This window comes from Lipotes vexillifer, unplaced genomic scaffold, assembly GCF_000442215.2.
Source record: "Lipotes vexillifer unplaced genomic scaffold, Lipotes_vexillifer_v1.1 scaffold2106, whole genome shotgun sequence".
NCBI classification, from domain to species: Eukaryota; Metazoa; Chordata; class Mammalia; order Artiodactyla; family Lipotidae; genus Lipotes; species Lipotes vexillifer.
This window is the reverse complement of record NW_006775310.1, coordinates 119,736-139,214: the sequence shown is the minus strand read 5'-3', so window position 1 is coordinate 139,214 and position 19,479 is coordinate 119,736. Positions and strand designations below refer to the sequence as shown.

The 19,479-nt window shown below is 41.5% G+C and overlaps 1 protein-coding gene and 1 pseudogene across 4 annotated transcripts in view; one reads left to right on the top strand and one right to left on the bottom strand.

Moving 5' to 3' along the window:
• Positions 1-19,479, bottom strand: part of ATP6V0A1 (ATPase H+ transporting V0 subunit a1) — a 54,384-nt gene that overhangs the window by 12,552 nt on the left and 22,353 nt on the right. For all 4 annotated transcript variants that reach the window (XM_007449845.1, XM_007449844.1, XM_007449843.1 and 1 more), the window contains 11 exons: positions 19,045-19,171; positions 17,099-17,181; positions 16,381-16,474; positions 13,945-14,157; positions 11,409-11,559; positions 10,374-10,513; positions 9,401-9,558; positions 8,872-8,962; positions 6,659-6,777; positions 5,894-6,110; positions 5,226-5,333 (listed from right to left, as the gene is read on the bottom strand). In XM_007449845.1, coding sequence (XP_007449907.1) covers positions 5,226-5,333; positions 5,894-6,110; positions 6,659-6,777; positions 8,872-8,962; positions 9,401-9,558; positions 10,374-10,513; positions 11,409-11,559; positions 13,945-14,157; positions 16,381-16,474; positions 17,099-17,181; positions 19,045-19,171 — 1,501 coding nt within the window. The remainder of the gene's footprint in view (positions 1-5,225; positions 5,334-5,893; positions 6,111-6,658; positions 6,778-8,871; positions 8,963-9,400; positions 9,559-10,373; positions 10,514-11,408; positions 11,560-13,944; positions 14,158-16,380; positions 16,475-17,098; positions 17,182-19,044; positions 19,172-19,479) is intronic.
• LOC103068682 (60S ribosomal protein L27a pseudogene) lies at positions 1,361-1,807 on the top strand (annotated as a pseudogene).

Below are 19,479 nucleotides of genomic sequence, written 5' to 3'. Positions count from 1 at the left end.
CCCTACACAGATGAACAGAAAGAGTAGAATTTGCCTGGGCTTTAATGTGACATTCTGTGACATGGGGAAGGGCGATGGTTAGTACATACAAACCTCAGAAAAGCATATATTCTAACAACAAAAACAAAACCCACTGATCGAACAGCTAAGTAAAACCAAGCCACTGTTCCCATCCCAACTACCACCGCCCAGGCCCAGCCCGAACTACATTTAGCACCTCATCCTGATCAGAGGCAACAGGCAGTTCCTGCTGCACCAAGAGACACCAAACTTGCCTTGGCCAACGCCGACTGAGAGTCCTGCTTGCGTGAAAAGCTTAATACGAACAAAGTCTCCTAACAAGAGCAGCTCTATCTGTAAAGAGTTCAATGGCCTAAGTTTTTCTGGAACTAAAGGTTAGACTTTCTAAGAGGGAGGAGAGCCAAATGACATGGTGACTGCAACCGAATCTGCTAAGATTTCAACAGGAGCCCGACAGCTCCAGCAACCTCTCCCTGAAACGTACCGGGTCTCTGCCCAGGAATAAAGGACTTCCCAGGTCAGAGAAGAAAAAAAAGCTTAATGTACATTAGTTTGTAGCTAGAGAATACTGACTTAAAACAAAACAAAACAAAACCAAAAAAACCCTGACCCTATCCTTCAATGGAGGATTCTGGAGTGTTAACATAACTCTTCCACGGGCAGGTGGGTAGATGCTGACTGGCTGCTTGCTGCCTCTCACTCCCCAGGCAGCTTTCAGCAGGGTCCCTAGGACCAGGATTTCTAAGTCAACCTGATTTGGAAAAGTTTGGGTTTACTGAAGCAAAAGGACTTTTTGGGTACGAAAACCAGGCAGAACTGGGGTTAAGTCTGACAGATACCACTTAGTGCTAACCTGCCATAGAGTGAAAAGGAGCTGAAGAAACAGCTCCAAGACCCACTTCATGTGGTTTCTGTCAGGGGAGTCAAACAAGGCAAGAGTTCAAAGACCGCTCTCCTGCAAAATGGCCTCTGAGCAGCAGCACAAAGAACATGCACACAGCTTCGGTCAATTGCCCCAAGGTCCCTACTCGCAGCTTCACCTCTGGTGTGCATCTATGACCACAGCATACGACCATCAACCCTCAGGGTTTGGGCAGATTCTCTCTCTTCTAGCAGTGGTCAGAGAACCAGTTGCATCAGAATCACCTTGAAAGTTGCATTTCATTAAGCAGAGATTCTCAGATACCACCCCCAGAAACTGTAAATTTAGTAGGTCTGGGATGGGGCCTAGAAAATCTGTATTTAAAAAAATATTTCCCCAAGTACAAACTGTATGATCATTTCGAGTGTCTATCAAAATGGAAAAGGCATGCACAGCTCTTTGGTCTCGGCCGCCGACATGCCATCCAGAATAAGGAAGACCCGGAAACTTAGGGGCCACGTGAGCCACAGCCACGGCCGCATCGGCAAACACCGGAAGCACCTGGGAGGCCGCGGTAATGCTGGTGGCATGCATCACCACAGGATCAACTTCGAAAAATATCACCCAGGATACTTTGGGAAAGTTGGTATGAGGCATTACCACTTAAACAGGGACAAGAGCTTCTGCCCAACTGTCAACCTTGATAAACTGTGGACCTTGGTCAGTGAGCAGACACGGGTAAATGCTGCCAAGGGCAAGACTGGAGCTGTTCCTATCACTGATGTGGTGCCATCAGGCTACTGCAAAGTTCTGGGGAAGGGAAAGCTCCCAAAGCAGCCTGTCATCGTGAAGGCCAAGTTCTTCAGCAGAAGAGCCGAGGAGAAGATTAAGGGTGTGGGTGGGGCTTGTGTCCTGGTAGCTTGAAGCCACATGGTGGGAGATTCATTAAATGATGACAAGTGAAAAAAAAAGAAGAAAAGGCACGCACAAAAAAATGCATGCACCCTTTGAGACAGCAAGTCCACTGCTGGGAACATCTGTGCCTGTGAAGTTTTATCAAGATACAAGGACAAGGACGTTCCCTGTGTTATTTGGAATAGCAGAGAACTGGGAACAACCAACAGAGCCATCAACAAGAGAATGATTACATGATGTAAGCACATCCAACAGAATGTTCTATGGAATGCTAGGCAACTATTAGAGTATCACTATGAAACAATCTCTAAGGACACTAAATTTTAAAAAACCTAATCAAGGGGCAGCAGAGTGCTACAATTTAAAACACAATTGCTAATTTGTGTTTTAAATATATATGTACATACACATATACATATTTCTATCAATAGATGATAGATATATGCTGATATCTGCAGAAAAAAATTTTAAGGCAAACTTCCCCACCTGTTAACAATACCCTGGAGGAGAAGGTGGGGGAGAAGGGCTGGGGATGGGGAGGCTTTCACAGTCAGTACTATTTGCACCTCTAACCAAGTGCACCTATTGCTTTGATTTTAGTTTTTAATGTCAGTAGGGGGTTGTCTGGATCATGGCATTACAGGCAATCTTTATGTCCTCCTCCACTTGTCTGTTCTGTCTTAATGCCCTAAGAAACCAATTTAAAGTTCACCAGGTGATTCTGATGTGTAGGCAGATCTGGGAGCCACTGAAGAGCCTGGCACCTCCAGGTCATGCAAATATTACACCTGACAACCCACAAAAGGTGGACTAAAGGTGCAACACAGGTGCACTTTCTGCACCACACTGGTGACAGGAGAGGACTCCAGAGTATATTGGGATGGATCCCAGGGTCGAGGAGGCAGGCTTTATTAGGCTTTAAGGCCTAAAGCAGATAGCCATTTCTGAAGCTTTCCCCAACCAGCAGATGAAGTGAGGGGCAGACAGGTTAAACCTCCCAGCCAGACACGAATAGGTGTCCCTTCAGAACAGAGGGGATGTGAGTTACAGGAAGGGGGATGAGACACACAGCAGCAGAAAGAAGAAAAGAAAATATTAAATTGTGATACACTGCTTACAGACAACCAAGAGGACAGAGAACGGAACAAAAACAGATCAGTGTTCATGTCCTCAGCCCTTGGGGTCAGGAATCTAGGACCCCCATGGTAGAATGATCATCCTGATGCCTTCGGGCTGCCCTCCAGAAACAGATGTTTGGCCGCTAAAGAACCAGTGCGCTAAGAAGTCCCTCTGAATGTGCAGGTTTCCAGACCAGGGACTTTTAACTTGGATAGTATCATAAAAGAGGATGCCAGACTTAAAAGCATCAAGACTGTTGCAGCAGAAGCACATCTTAAATAAACTAAGACTAGCAGAAAGAAGAGCACGTGGAAAGAATGCCAATATGTGGACAGTATGTGCTTTAAGGGTTTTTTTTTTTCTCTCTCATTAGAAAGAAGAGAGTAAGTCCCCATTTGAAAATAATTTTAAGCAGTAACATTTAAGTATCTTCTGATCCAAAATATCAGCCTTTTTAGACTAGTCCTAGAAGGATAATTATAGCAATTTTCTGAGTTAAAATGATCAGGAACACCTAATGAAGGAAACGGTCATCATCTAAATATTTCATTTATCTAAAGGAGTATGATGCTACTAGAACACAATAGTATATGAGTAATCACTACTGGTGAGATTTAAAAAATATTATAGATTCATTACCTAGAATAGATTGGGCTAATTTGATATTAGTGAATTATAAGATTTTGGTCAAGAGATGCTTTAAGGACAAATATTGAGATGCTTAACATTCAAAGTGCTGTTACCGAATCACGAGTTAGTACTGGAAGAAGGAAAGATCAAAACAGAAGATGACTTTGGTTATTACACCAGATGCAGAGTACACACAAGACACATGGCAGGGTGGAGGTCTCAATGAACAGCTGAGGACATGAGGGCTTCTGAGTCTCTCACAAAAAAGTAGACACATATAATCTTCCACAGGAAAGAGAGTAAGTTATAGCTAAAATGGACCAAATGTCCAAACATCACTCTGAAGCAGAACTTTAAAGTGCAGGGAAATCAATTCAAGAATCACAGAGATGTTCTCACTCCATGCTAAAAAAAACCCATCCAATACATGGTCACAAAATACAGACATGAAAGTGGATGAGTCTAAGAGCTGCCCTCTTGGATTAAGATGATGGGGCTTGGAGAGGGTACAACAACCGTCCTGCTTCCATAGACAGGACTGTACTTACATACTGAATGGAAACTTAGTGGACCAATGGTAAAAGATGATATCAGAATCTATTCCTAAGAGGTGGAAATCTTTTCTGTCATCCTCTCAATGAATAACAAGGACATACTTCCCAAGAGCACACATGTCCCATGCTCTCGATATAATTAAAAAGAATTCTGCTGCACTGTTTGCCACCTCTTTAAACCAAACGTGATGGTTTGTTGGTTTTAATTCACTCACTGTTGCAGCCGCTGCTGCCTCTAGTCCCTGTTGGCTTGGGGTTGGGCGGACTGGGGCCTCCACAGGTTGCCCCTTCCTGGTAGTGAATGGAAGAAAAGAGGAAGGGAGAAGGAAACAAAGGAGGAAGGGAGTGAAAGGGGAGACGAATGAGGGCACATGGAAGGATGAAGATGGTCAGAAAAGGGAGAAGGCAGGTCTTGTAACTCAGCTGCTCTCCAATAGGAGTAACAATCTAACAGCCGCATGAGTCATGCAACACGATCTTTTGGTCTTTACCAGGCAATATAATAAGTAAGCATTATTGCATAGCCAGAAATGGACATCTGGCATCTTAAGTGTGTGTGTGTATGTGTGTGTGTGTGTAATTCAGGTGCACACATACATACATTAAGTAAACACAAGTATGTATGCTGTTTTTTAAAAAGAAAAAAAGTTAATGTGCTTTAAACCAAATCTTTCCCTGCCCCGGATGTTTTGGTTGGTGAAAGTATCACGGTCTCATTTTAAAAGAAAATATATCAGCGTCAGCCCTGTGGTTGCCTAGGCAAACCACATGAGTGGGTTCACCTGTCTGCAGCTCTTGCAGCCTTGCTTTGGCTGATGCTGCATCGAGACAGGCCCAGACCTGGATTTTGCTGAGCACAACATGAGTAAAGCGTGATCAGGAGGTAAAAACTTATGACTTGTTCTCACTACCTGGGCTACTCAAAGCTGAATCTGGATGTCTGAGCAGCAATTACATGCTTGGTTTTGGTTTTTTTCATTTCAGCAGGTCTAGTGTTCATGCTGGGATACACAAATGCATTTTAAGAGAATACAGGTTATGCACAACTCATTATATCCAATGAGGAATTTGCCTTGATCTTAAAATAAAGTCTAGTAATCTTTCAGCCACAGAAATACACCCACCAAATGCTTCCTCCTCAAATATTGATGGCGAAGGACCAATGGTTTAAACAGCAGCATCCAAGGGACACACAGCAGCGCAACCACTACCAGGAAACACTGAATTCCTTTCTGCAAAGTAAGAAGGACAAGGCACATCACATTAATCAAATGTGCAGTTTCCAACTCCGGCACAAATTCCCTCTAAAATAGTACTTTCCTGCCGATTTATGAATAAATAACACAATCCAGTTCCTCAAAATAATTAGCAGATGTTGTGGCAAAGGCCAGGACTGTCCCATAGGATGAGTTATAAATTCTACCCTTTCTGCATACAGAAGTTACAGTTCACGCTCCCAAAGGAGGAGGATGGGCTGAATTTAGATTTGGATGTGTGGGCTGATGGGGATTTTTTTTAAGGCTTTTTTTTTTAATGTGGACAATTTTTAAAGTCTTTATTGAATTTGTTACAATATTGCTTCTGTTTTATGTTTTGGTTTTTTGGCCGTGAGGCATGTGAGATCTTAGCTCCCCGACCAGGCATCGAACCCACAACCCCCCTGCACTGGAAGGCAAAGTCTTAACCACTGGACCACCAGGGAAGTCCCTAAGGCTTTTTCACGGTCACAGAAACATCTGGCTTCCTGACCTAGGAAAACCACCTAAGACAGTCTACCTCTGGGTTGACGCACCTGTCCAGAATACAGCATCGAATTACCAGAGTCCCCATAGGAAAAGAGGAACATGTTTATGAAATGGATCAGAAGACTTGGTGCTTTCTCAGATGTGTGAGCATCATAGGCTGTCCACTTGTAAAAAATAAGGATAACCAAGTAGCCAAACAAAGAGGTCATGAAGATTATTTCCGGAATAAATCCAAAGTAGATATTCAGGGGCTTCTTGAAATAGCTAAAAAGTAAGAGAGAAAAAAAGGTTAAAGGTGAACAGACCCAGGGTCACCCCCATACCAAGTATACTAGATTTTCTACCTAATGCTCCCTCAACTCTATGTATATCATTTGAAGAAGCAAAAGCCAGAAGAACTGGAGGCAACAGAAACAAGCAGGATTAACTATGACTACCAAACGTTTGGACCGTGAACAGCTCCAATACCACCCCTACCAATCTCTCATGAGGAAGAGATAGGAAAATCTAGTACATTCTGAGACCACAGTTCATAAGTTTATGTGAGTTACACATCAAGGGAAAAGAACATAACTCTCATTTTGATGAAAATTACACAAGGTTTTTTTAAAGATATTGAGTATGACTGTACATTGTTAAGGGACTAATATTAAGCAAGCTTCATTCAAACAAATGAGATTTTTATAAAAGCATTTCTTTAACATAGAACAGTGTTCTGAGTTATTAATCCCTCCTTAGAGGTGTTATGATTTCTTTAGGCAAAAGCACTGTCTGAACTAAGTGCATTCTTATGATGAAACAGAGTGACTCACGTATGGTTGAAAAGGCTCAGGCTGACTCCAAACATCATGTGGATGATACCAAGGATAACAGACATCTTCATCTTAAAGGAGTTGAGGAAGGTCAGTTTATTGGTAGCAATGTTCCAAATCTGTCACAACCCAAGAAAACAAAAAGGCATTACAAAGAGTTCTCAAATGGAAAAATATTCACCTATTCTAAAAAATAGTTGTGTTCTTTTTTAATTACAGAAAATGCTAAACATATACATAAGCAGAGAGAATAACATAACAAACTCCCATGTGCCTATGGCCCAGCTTCAACGATTATTTACTGACTCCTTGTCAATCATGTTCATCATATCCCCAACCCACTCCCCACCTCCATATTATTTTGAGGCAAAGTCCAGATACTATGCCATTTTACCTGTAAATATTTCAGTATGGATCTCTAAAAGGTAAGAACTCATTTTTAAAACATGACCACAATACTGTTATCATACCCCAAAGCATTAACAATGTTTCTGTAATACCCTGGAATTGTTAGTATTCAAATTTCCCCACTTGTATCCATACTTTTTAAAATAATTCATTTATTCAAAGTGGGGTCCAGACAAGGTCTATAACAATGATTGCTTGATACAGCTTTTAAGTCTCTATAGGTTCTCCCTCCAGCTCTCCTTTTTTATTCATTACAAAAGATTTGTTGAAGAAATTGGGACGTTTATCTTGTAGATGCTCCCACAATCTGTATTTTGCTGACTGAAACCCAGTGGTGCTGTCCTTCCATCTATTTTTAAACATTAATTGCCTTATGCTTTGTCACCTAAGGCTTGGATGCCTGTAAAATTTTCCTGACAGTTCTGCCTCCACTTGGCCATCAGATTATGTTTCCTAAATCGTGCCTCCGAGGCAGTCATTCCCTGTGCTAAAACCTCCCAGAACCCCTACTGTCATCTCTACGATAAAGAGCAAACTCTGTATCCTGATAAGCCAGATCTTCCACCATCTAGCCCGGCATCTTTTTTTCTGAACTGGCCTCCTCATGAAGAGCTCATCCTCGGTGACCTCTAACCTGACAACTTGTGGCTGGTTCTCTCTGCAGCCCCAGTTTTGCCCGACGTTCTGCAACTCCAACTGCCTGATGGACTTTTATACCCGGGTGTCCCACAGGCACTTTAAACTCAGTATCTACCCTGTAAGCACCAAATGAGGTGTCTGCAAAAAAAAAATTCTGTAACTACAGAACACTACCTAAATGTGAGATAATATTATTATTAGATTCCAAGTTACTTGAGGGCAGGAGCTGTGTTTTAGAATTACGTGTTTCCCCCAGCAGGCACTATGCCTTGCAGACGATAGGGATTCAGTAAACAACTGTTAAATGCACATATGAAATCTTATTAAATATCTCCAAGCCTTAGTTTCCTTATCTGTATAATACAGATAGCAGTACCTACCTGATAGAATTGTTTGGGCATAAATCAGACATGCTGAGGGCTCAGTACAGTCTCTGAGCTATAGTAAGCATTTCAGTACCATTAATTTCTAAAATAATTAAAATAATTAACTTTGTATCTCCCTACGTCAATGCTTTTGCACACACTTCTCTTCACCTATAACAATCTGAAATATTTTTCAAAGGCCAGATTAATTCCCATTTTTTACAAGAAACTTAATCTTTCTGGTCCATAATGATCGGCTTTTCCTCTGGAATTTTGTAATCCTTACAATCTAACGTTTAGGCTCAAATACCACACACACCCCTGCCCCCGCCTCCCCTGTTTAAGCACATAAGCACAAAAGACTTGATCACACTTTACTTGCCTAAGTATTTGAAAAAAAATAAAATTCTGGGATAAGTTTTTGTCTAAGTATGTAAAGATAAAGAATGGAAATCTAAAATCCATAGAAAAGAGCTATTTTTCTTTGTTAAAACATCTGCTAAAAATGAAAACCAAACTAAGTTAAACAAAAATAAACTGGGAAGGAGTCTTGAAAATCAATCTTCCCAGAGTCAGTATTATTAGCCACCTCTAAAATAAGGAGTACAGGAAAAATTACTTGGCTCCCCAAGGCATCTGGATCTCTTGCAGCTTTAAAGTGCTCTGGACAGATACACTGAGGTTTTCTAAAAATATGTTAACTAAAACCCAAATAACTATTTATCTTCATTTTCATTCTCTCACTTCTGGGTTTCAGTTAAAACATTTGGTGTCAGACATATAGAAAAGAAGTGCTCTTACTGGATCGATGCCAAAAGGATATGGTCCACCGAAAACTCCATGGACAGCTGGGTTCAGCTGGAGGACAGGGTTTCCCCGAACCGTCTCTTCCCTACCGTGTTAGGAGAAAAGCTGCATTTATTTTTTATTCAAGAGAGGGAAATTACTGGGGTCCAGAAACTGATCCCCAAAGAAACAACTGATACTATAGCTATTTTGTCTCTTCAATAAAAGAGGAGGGATTAGCATCAGAGAGTGAGAAGGGATCAGAGATAACAAAAAGAAAAATTAAACACACATACAAGACCAGATAGAGAAATTGGGGAACCCGCTTTTAACTTACAAAAAGAATCAATGTTCCTTAACAATGCTGAACAAATCACAAAGCACTTCCCAGACTGCAGCATAAATAAGAGGAGACACTACATTCTTTTGGAATAGAGACAGTGTCAACCGCTTCCTAAAGAAGTGTTAGTTTACCACTTGTCTGGAAAACCAGAGCTGAACACGAAAGAAATAAGCTTTGACTTTCAGCTTCTTTGCAACTTACGTCCAATTGTATAAAGTAAACATTGGCCGCACACTCCAGGATGACCCGAAGATATTGAGAGACTTGGAAAAGCAATCATTGTAGATGAGGCCCGTGTAGATGGAGAACACACCCATCAGCAGAATAATGTACCGTCCGCTGAACACAGTGCTAAACATCTGGGAGCCAGGAGAAAGAGGTCAATGAAATGTACTCATTAGCTGCAGCTAATGTCGTGACAGTGTTATTTAGAATGTACTAGACCCTTCCTCTCACACCACTCTTACCCCATTCTGGGTCAGAGAGCTTGAAGTAAAGACCAAAATACAACGCTAACAAGAAATTTACTTTCACAGCACGTGACCTCTTTAGTGTTAAAATGAAAATAACTTCTCTATTCTCTAAATAGTCTCTATAACTTCTCTATAAATTCATGGATCAAAGATTTCCAGATAATTTTCATAATGAATGCTTGAGAAATTATGAAGTTTCAGACCGACACCGATGTAACTTAAACATTACCTCGTTCTTGAATTAACTAGTGGTCACCAGTGGGGAGAGGCAAGGGGGGAGGGACACGATAGGGGTAGGGGATTAAGAGGTACAAACTATTATGTATAAAATAAATAAGCTACAAGGATATATTGTACAGCACAGGGAATAGAGCCAATATTTTAAAATAATTATAAGTGGAGTATAAAGTTTTTGAATCACTGTTTGTACACCTGAAACTAATATAATATTGCAAATCAACTATATCTCAATAAATAAAAAAATAAAAATATAATAAATACACTTCCATCAATCATGCTAGAGGAAAGACTGAATTATCCTTCTGTCTGTACAAAATTATTATAATCATGTATTGCCCTATGAAGAGACAATGATAGTAAGCAGCCAAAAATTATACGAGAAAAATATTAGAAATATGTCAAGAAAATAATAAAATTATCTTATGTTTCTGAGTTTCTATCAAAAACAAACAAAACATTACCTCATTCTCATTCTTCTGGGAGAGGATCCGGCTCTCCCTTAACACCATCCATACAGCAAAAAGGGTCATCAAAATGCCGTGGCCAAAGTCCCCAAACATCACAGCAAATAGGAAAGGGAAAGTGATGATGGTATATGGAGCTATAAAGAAACCAAAGAAGGAAAAAGACCAAGTACAGAAAACCGCAGCAATTCCGAACATATCACATCCCTCTCCATCATCTAAGATCAATATAAGGTGACTTATTCCCAAGCTGTTGGTCAGAGAGACTCGCAGGGGATAACTTTCACGGCAGGATCTGCACAGTAGCTCTGGTGGCATCCCAGCTACTGCCAGCATTTTCAACAGAGAACCTCATGGGAAATCAAAGTTTTGTCTCTAGCCTTGGCACCAGTGTGGTTTGTTCTTTGATTCCTTTCTCTCACCCCTGGGACACTGCTCCTGGGGCAGGCCAGCTTTCCTCCCTTGTATAGTAACCAGCTGAAAAAAGCCACTGGGTGAGTGGGAGAAAGCCCAGAACCTGGAGCAAAGCAGGTCCTGCAGAAGGCTCCCACTGAAAATGAATTCTCAGACTCTGGATTTAATCATTAACTCTCTGAACAGAGGAGAAATCTGCCTTGTGCCTAAAATGGTCAAAAATTGCTATATTTTCTCTGTCTAACCTGGAACAGGGAAGCTATTTTAAAATATCAATTACCTTGGAAAAAAACTTTTTGCTTAAAGCAGTTCCAGCAAATGGTGTGCAAGAGAAAGCCAGGTGCTGTACAGCCGCGAGGGCAAAGAGAGGAATCCAATCCATGGAGCTCATTCCTATAAAACTCCTATAAAAACACCTCCTAAAGGGGTGCCACCCAGCGATAAACCTCACTCCCTGCATCCAAACAGGCACCTCCTCACAGGAAATTCACAACAGCTGAGGCCTTGACAACATCTTTAGTTTTAAGCCAATTGTGTTCAATTGCATTCAGAGTGAGGCACTGAAAGAAATAACAAAGAATAAAACCTCTAAGAGGGAAAAGATTCAAGCTTTTTTACCTGGATTTATCTCTCGGTAAGTTCCAATTCCATAAGCATCCACTATGTTCTGAAAGCCACATGTGAACTTGTTGGTTTTGTTATAGGTTGGGGGAGTCTGGTTTGTCTGCATCCTGTTCAGGATGGAGGGCACAGTGGAGCCACTGTGTTCCTGGGAAACATAAAGCACATATTTCAGAGTCAGGTCACCCTCCTAATTGTGATGGTGGTTACACAGGCATATACATTTATCAAAACTCATTGAACAGTACACATAAAATATGTGTATTTTCTTTTATGTAAATTATATCTCAAGCTTTCCGGTCTTTGGGGAAACTGGAACTAGCTATAAAATTTACAATGAAAGATTTAAATGAAGTCTCAGGAAAACTATCCTCACCATGAAAAAAAAAAATTCTAAAATATGTAACCAAAGAAAATGTGGTACCTCCTCTGGAGACATCCTTATCTGCCTGTCTACAAGTGTCATTGTTCTCTTCTCCTTTTATGGAGGAAGCAAAGTTATTCTCTGACTTTCTTCCTTCGCCACCTACTCTTAAATCCCTAATCCTTGTAGTCTAGCAGAGCACACTTAGCCAAAGCGGCTGGCTCATCACCGGATCCAGAGGGCTTTTCTCTTATATGCAAGCCCCTGACACTGGAGAGCTACCTCTTCTGCTTACCAACCATGCCTTTCCTGTCTCTTTGCTGGCTCTTCCTCCCCTGCCTGTAACACTGCAGGGCCCCAACATTCTATTATTAGCTCCTTATTTTCTCTCTTGGAGGTCTCACGCCCTTCCAACCTCATGCAACCCATTTCTTTCATGTTGCCCTTTCTTTTGAGAACCTATCCCATTTTCTGCTTGAGATTTCCATGTGGATTTCTGTCCAACCCCTCAGTGTGACTGAAACTGAACTTATCATCTTTCTCCTATCAATAAGTTTCTCTTGCTGAACTTTTACTTCCATCAGTGAAACTATTATTCTACCAGCCACTCAGCTTTCAGGCCTCAGAAACATTTTAATTTTTTTCTCCTTGTACTTCTCCTGCACATTGCTAAATACCAAATATACCAATTGATACCTCCTTCAGAGTGTCTCACAAATTCATCATTATTTGCTTTTTACTGCAGGGGTCACTATCACTTACTGCTCTGTGTTTACAATAACCTCCTAACTGAACCCCTACTTGTAGACTCTCTCTACTCTCCAATCCAACCCAGATGCTATCAATGGATTACTCATTTTATTCTATTTATTTATTTATTTGGCCACTCCTCGAGGCATGTGGGATATGGGATCTTAGTTTCCTGACCAGGAATCAAACCCGGGCCCCCTGCTGTGGAAGCACAGAGTCCTAACCACTGTACCGCCAGGGAAGTCCCTGGATTACTCTTTTAAAACCGTTTTGATCATGTCCTTTCACTGCTAAATAACTTCCAATGTCTCTCCACTCCCTCTGGGATAAAATTTAAACCCACTAACCTGGTATTAAAAACCCTTCATGGGACTTCCCTGGTGGCGCAGTGGTTAAGAATCCACCTGCCAATGCAGAGGACACAGGTTTGAGCCCTGGTCCAGGAAGATCCCACATGCCACAGAGCAACTAAGCCTGTGTGCCACAACTACTGAGCCCGTGTGCCACAAGTACTGAAGCCCACGTGCCTAGAGCCCGTGCTCTGCAACAACAGAAGCCACTGCAATGAGAAGCCCACGCACCGCAACGAAGAGTAGCCCCGGCTCGCCGCAACTAGAGAAAAGCCCGCACGCAGCAACAAAGAGCCAAAAAATAAATGAATAAATAAATAAATTTATTAAAAAAACAAAACAGAAAAAAACAACCCTTGACAATTAGGTTCCAGTCTCCCTGACCTAGGTTTGCCTCCTGCTCTTCGGCTCACCCATTACGATTCCTGTTCTGGCCCAACCACACATGGTCACACTGTATTTCCCGCCTTTGTCCATACTGTTTTCTTCTCATTGTTGCCAGTCGACATCTTACCAATTCTTCAAAGCCCTGAGTAAATGCCACCTTCTTGAAGCTTTTTCTGATCATCCTAGTTGGAAAAGCTAGTGCCTTCCTTCCCTCCACACACATAAACTACTCTTAGCACAGACTGTGTTGTATGCACATCAGCCTCTTCAAATAAGTCATAGATACTTGAAGGCCTATTTTTTACATCTCTGTACCTCCTGGCCCCTAGACCAGTGCTTTGGATAGGGCAGTAGTTCTAATTAACTACTAAATGGAACTGCGAGGGTTATATTATGGAACTAGTCTAACGGACAGAGAGAGTGGATCAGGAAATTGATGTTCTGATTTTGAGCTACCCTGAAGGATCATGGGTATATGACCAAATCATTTAATCTTTTTTTCAACTGCAATTTCTACATTTGAAAAATAAGCATATACGAAATGTACTGTCAGGATACAAGATGAGTATATTAAAGAACTCTGAAACTAAAAATGCCATAAAAATGTAATTGGTTCATGTTACTATGGATGGGATCTTCTCTTCCTAGCTGTAGGCTGCACTGCTAGCTGTGGGGGACTCACCGTGCCCCTTCTGAGCGCAAACTGGATGGAGTCAAGGTCAGTGACAGGGCACCAGACCTCCGCAATCAGGCACTTCTGGGTCACGTCTATATTGCACAGGTTCAAAGTGTGGTAAATGGCCTTCATCTTCCGCACTTTGATGAACCAGACACGGATGTTCTTAGCAGCTGCCTGCAGAACCCTCTGGCGGTGATCCTCCGTTTGATTCAGAACCTTTTGGGAGAGAAAGGAGCAGACAGGGATCCTTCTAACACCAGTCTTAGATTTCAGGATATGAAGGCAAAGAGGCACAGCTTTCTGAGAAGGGCAGGTGGGGATCTGGGCTTTTTCATCCTCTGGCTAGGATTTTCTCTCTTTTTTTTTGGCCAAATTATAAGAAATTAGAGTTCCAATGACTAACATTCATATTCATTTAGCTTCAAGCTGAAGAGAAACCTGAGGAAATGGTTTTTAGCTTTTCTCTCTAAATTTAATCTTACCACAAAATCCACAGCAGAACAATGTAGGTCACTGGCTTTTATCTGGCTCACTAAAGAGCAATGACTTTCCATGTGGAGCCTGTAACTCAGAGTCAAAGAAGTCAGCATCACAGGCCCAGGAGCTGACCAAGTTGTCAAATCCCTACTTAAGAACAGCAAGCTGCAGAACACCCTGAACATAAGCCAGCCTCAGGGACTGGGGGGACAGAGGCACTGCTGAACACCAGCATCTGCCTCTGCCAAGAGAGGCTGCCTGCCAGGAGGACGAGACACCACGGTCTTTAGAGGGGATTTACACCGCCACATACCACGGTCAGCATGGAGCAGATAAGGCTTGATTCTTCTGTCAGGCTTCTTTTCCCCCCAAGAAGCCTGATCCTTTGGAAACCAGTACAGAGTTCCCTTGGAGGAATCACATTGCCAAGAATAGAGTGGGAGGAAGGGCCAGAAACACTTTACATTCTACTACCTTGTTTATCACCAAATATTTAAGATTTCTATAGCAGAAGAGGGGCTAAGCCAAAATTGGGCAAGCACCCCACCATTCACACTTGTGCATGAGAAACTACCTTAAATCTCCACATTTGTTTGAAGGGGAAAAAACTATACATTAATCATTTTAGCTCAAGTCTCCATCATAGCTAGCTTTTCAAGTCAGTTTGGGAAAAAAGTCATCACTGCTCCCTGAGAAACTGTCTTGGGCAGTAGAAAGTAACTTCCATGAGAGGTTGTTTTTAAAAAAAAAAAAAAAAGCCATGGCATGCTAGGGAAACTCTTGTAACACTTGAGAATAAAGGAACAAAGCTACTTTCTTTCCTGGTTGTTGACAATTTCACAATTACTATTTAAACTTCTGGAAAGATGCTAAATAAACTTGCAAGCAATGTTCTATTTGCTTTTCTCTTTCCCCACCAGCCCACGCCCACACATCTCACCCCTTGGTATTCAATCCCTTTTAAAATTTTACTTCACACAGTTTGGTGTTTTAAAAATCAGATTCTAGTCATTTATAACGACTATTGCACATGCTCTTCAAAACCTACCACAAGCCTACCTCATAAGGAGGGGGTAGAACAGTCCTAGAACCCAGAATGTACTAGCATGGCTTATCACCCACCAGCAGTTCTAAAAAAACTCTTCCCTTGGTTAAACAGGTAAGTGTATCTGAAAGGAGCTGGCAACAGGTCAAGTCGGTGGGTCATGTACAAAGGGGGTTGGAGGGAAAGATGAGAAAGGATGCTGAAATGGGAGTTACAACATATCTCTGACAATTTGCCACTGCTGGAAAGAACTGCCTTTGGGATTAAGTATGTTTATTAATGTTTCAAGGGGGCAATCATCATATCCTTTCAATAGGGAACAAAGCTCCAGCTGGGCACCCTTTTCCTTCCATGTGTGCATAAATCACGACTCCCTACTTAGAACCCCATGACAACCATGGTGTGTGCAAACCACACACACTGCAATTTGGTAAATGTTTCTTCTTGGGTACAAGAGTTACACCAGGACTCACTGGCTAGACTCTGTGGTTCAGATTCAAGGTGACCAGAAGGATACACACCAAGCTGTTAAGAGTGGCTGCTCTGGAGACAGTGTGTGTGAGGCAGAATTGACTTGATGTGTACTTCTATGTTATTTGATTTTTTTCCTAACTAAGCATACTTTACTATAAAAATATCTCAGACTCATAAGGAGGGGGACTGAATACTCTAGGCAACAACGATTTCAGATGCATAGCATCCCTGTCTTATTTGAAGATGATTCATGCCATTTTTAAGTCATTCCCCATGGGAGCTGGGGAAAAGTTTCAAGGAATGAATTAAAAATAGCAAAAAAAGAAATGTATCCTGGGCTGCTGCAGGTGCCTAATAAACTAACTGTTCCCGTTCCAAGGAAGAAGAATGGTGTTCTACTGTAGTATTTCACAAAAACAAATTCCCTCCAGGCCTCTGTGTACCATTTGGAGATCGTCAATCCTGGTATTAACTCCAGAAGCCATCTCCTTCCTCTCCTGTGGCGTCTCAGGACAGGGATAGATTGAGGCCCGGAACCTGGAATGTGCAGAAACAGCCTGAGAAACACTGAAATTCCTTAACGTAGCCAATTTAAGTAATCTCAGAAAGTAATGTTAACTTACTAGAAGGACCCAAACAGGATTTGTTCAGACTGATGCACTAATTAATAATAATTGTTTATGGGAAGGAGCCTACAGATAGAGCAGCAACATTTGAACTGTTTTAACATTCTGTGTAGCTATTAAATTCCTTTAGATTAAAAAAAAAAAAGAAAAAGAAACGGTGATACAAATTACATTATAAATTGCTGGAGAAAAATGGCATGGAAAAAAGATCTCATGGGCAGAATTTCAGAAGAGTTTAAGGGCACAGTGCCTATGGTACACTGCTAGGTATGAAGACCCATTGTCCCAGAACAATGTAGAATTTATAAATCATGAGTCCTAACTACTTTTTCTAAGAAAAGGAAATTATGATTTTGACAGTCTAAAAAAATAAACTTAGGCCATTTCTCATTGTTTAAAATAACCTTAACATTATTAAAAGATATATTCACCGTGTCAAGGTGGACGAACAGGGTTTGTGTTTCTCTATTCTCTAGGCTTAATAATATAGTTAGGTGGCTTGGATGCACCCTCGGGGGAGGCACCTTCCTCTTACCCTTCACAGATTTTCTTGACTCTGTTTTTCAGCTGATCGCCTTGGAAGAAAATGATGAACACAGACTTGTGCACGTAGTCTCCCTAGGCCCCAAACCAAAAACCAAGAATTCAGACTTATAATCCAGAAGAAAACTTCTTAAGTAACTTACTTTCTTGGTGACATAGAAACAACTGGAATCTTTTAAGGGTATGGCAACTGTGTGTTTTAACCATTACCCTCAATCCATTTCTTAAGCTCCACTACAAGAACATTTGCCCTGTAATCTCTGATTCGCAAAAATCTTTCTGTACTTGTTTTTCAACTCAACCAGACTGACACAGATGCAAAGATGATTCTCTTCTTAGAAGAATTTTGCCCTATTTACCAATTCAACTTTAAACTGAACAAATCTTATATTGCCTAAATGACATAAGTACAGAGAAGAGGAAAGAGAAGGAAGCCATTCCTGCCTATTCCCATGCTTAGAAACTCCAGATAAAGGGGACTGGATAACTTCAAGGAACTGAGTAGTTGGGAAGAATGTTGATGTAGAATCTCATGATTCATGCCCATTTACACCTTAGGGGGCAGGGAGGAAGGCAATCCATTCCAAATACCAAGTTTATACCTGAAGTATGAGGCAAAGGCTAGAAGGAAAGATCAGGAAAATAAGCTATAGTGGATGTCAACCAGGATTGTCTCTGGTTGCCTGTATTTTCTCCTATTCCTATAGAGCTTTTATTACAGGAAAACAAACAAAATTATAGAAGGATAAAGAGGGAAGAAGAGTGAAGGAGTGAAGAAAGTAAGGCTCAAGAGTCTGAAATTCCTAAGTTCTCTAGGAATAAACTGGAGCACATTCTTTGTGCAGCTGCTCTGCTGTAGATATCCAGACCCTCCCTTACTCGATTTGTTGATAAAATAATGTTTCTGTTGCCCAGGAACTTGGCTGAATATTCCTGAGAACAGCTCCACACTAGGTGTGATTGCTGACTACAATGTCTCTACAACCCAAGGACAGCCTTCAGTAAGACTGTAACACTGCTCCTCAGTGTAAGGAGACACTCACCGTAACCTAAGTGTCACCACACTCCTACTCAGTACCGAGGAGAAGATCCATTTACCAGGATCATTTCTAGTTGTATGACCCACCGACTCTGAGAAGCCTCATAATTCAACCTCTCTTCTTAGGTAGAAAAAAGAATACTAATTTAAGAAACCCAAAAGACACTTGAGAACATAAAAACCAACTCCAGGTTTCTAAATAATACTAATACCAAAGTGAAATAAATATTTTGCAGAACATTTAATCTTCTTTGCTTGTCATCCCTGAAATTAGGACTCACCATTCTAAATGTAGGTTTATGCTAAGAACTCTGTCCCATTATGTCAAATGCCAAGATGCTAACTATTCCTACTTTCCAAAGCATTGGGTGGGGAAGATCATCCCATCTTGTACAATATAAATCTTTAAACTAAGTTCCTAAAACTCCCAATAAACAAGTAGACAAAAAACTTTACCAATTAAAGTTTCATCAGCTTATAAAGATCACAGTTTAGGAAATCTCTCCTCTTTCTACATATGGATGTTACCAGACTTGGAACTAGATGTCTTTCTTTAAGTTAATTTTCATAGAAAGTTAATTTTCTTTTGGTCCCAGATAAGTAACAGAAAACATATAAAGCTAAAGTTTAAAATAACTGGAAAAAACATACTTCTAATCAAAGTAATACCTACACGGGTAAAGCTTGAAAATATATATGTATATGTCACATATACATTGTATGTACACATATGATGGAGGTAAAGAGGAAAAGAGCAGTCCTTCAAATTCATAGATCAAAGCAGAGTAAACCTAAGGGCTCCTCCATGGGAGGGTCAGATTCAGGTGGCATCTGCTGCGTTACTGCTCTGAGCTCCCTTTACAAGACCTACTCCATGAGACGCAATTTCCTTGTCTTACAGTCACAGGATCCTCCAGGGGGTTCTCGATTTCAGCCTGCCGCAGGAACACATTCCCCCGGCACACCCGCCAAAGCATGCGCTCAAAAGTAGGGATGCGCTCCCGGTTAATCACACCAGCCACGAAGCTGTGGGGAGAAGAGCCAGATTGGGAACAATTCCACGCCACGGTATGGGAGGAAAGTGAGAGCAGGGGGCAAAGACGCCAAACAGGAGGATATCCATTGTTATGTCAAAAGGGCTGGCAGGGGCTTCCCTGGTGGCACAGTGGTTGAGAGTCCGCCTGCCGATGCAGGGGACGCGAGTTCGTACCCCAGTCCAGGAAGATCCGCGGAGCGGCTAGGCTTGTGAGCCATGGCCGCTGAGCCTGCGTGTCCGGAGCCTGTGCTCCACAACGGGAGAGGCCACAACAGTGAGAGGCCCGCGTACCGCAAAA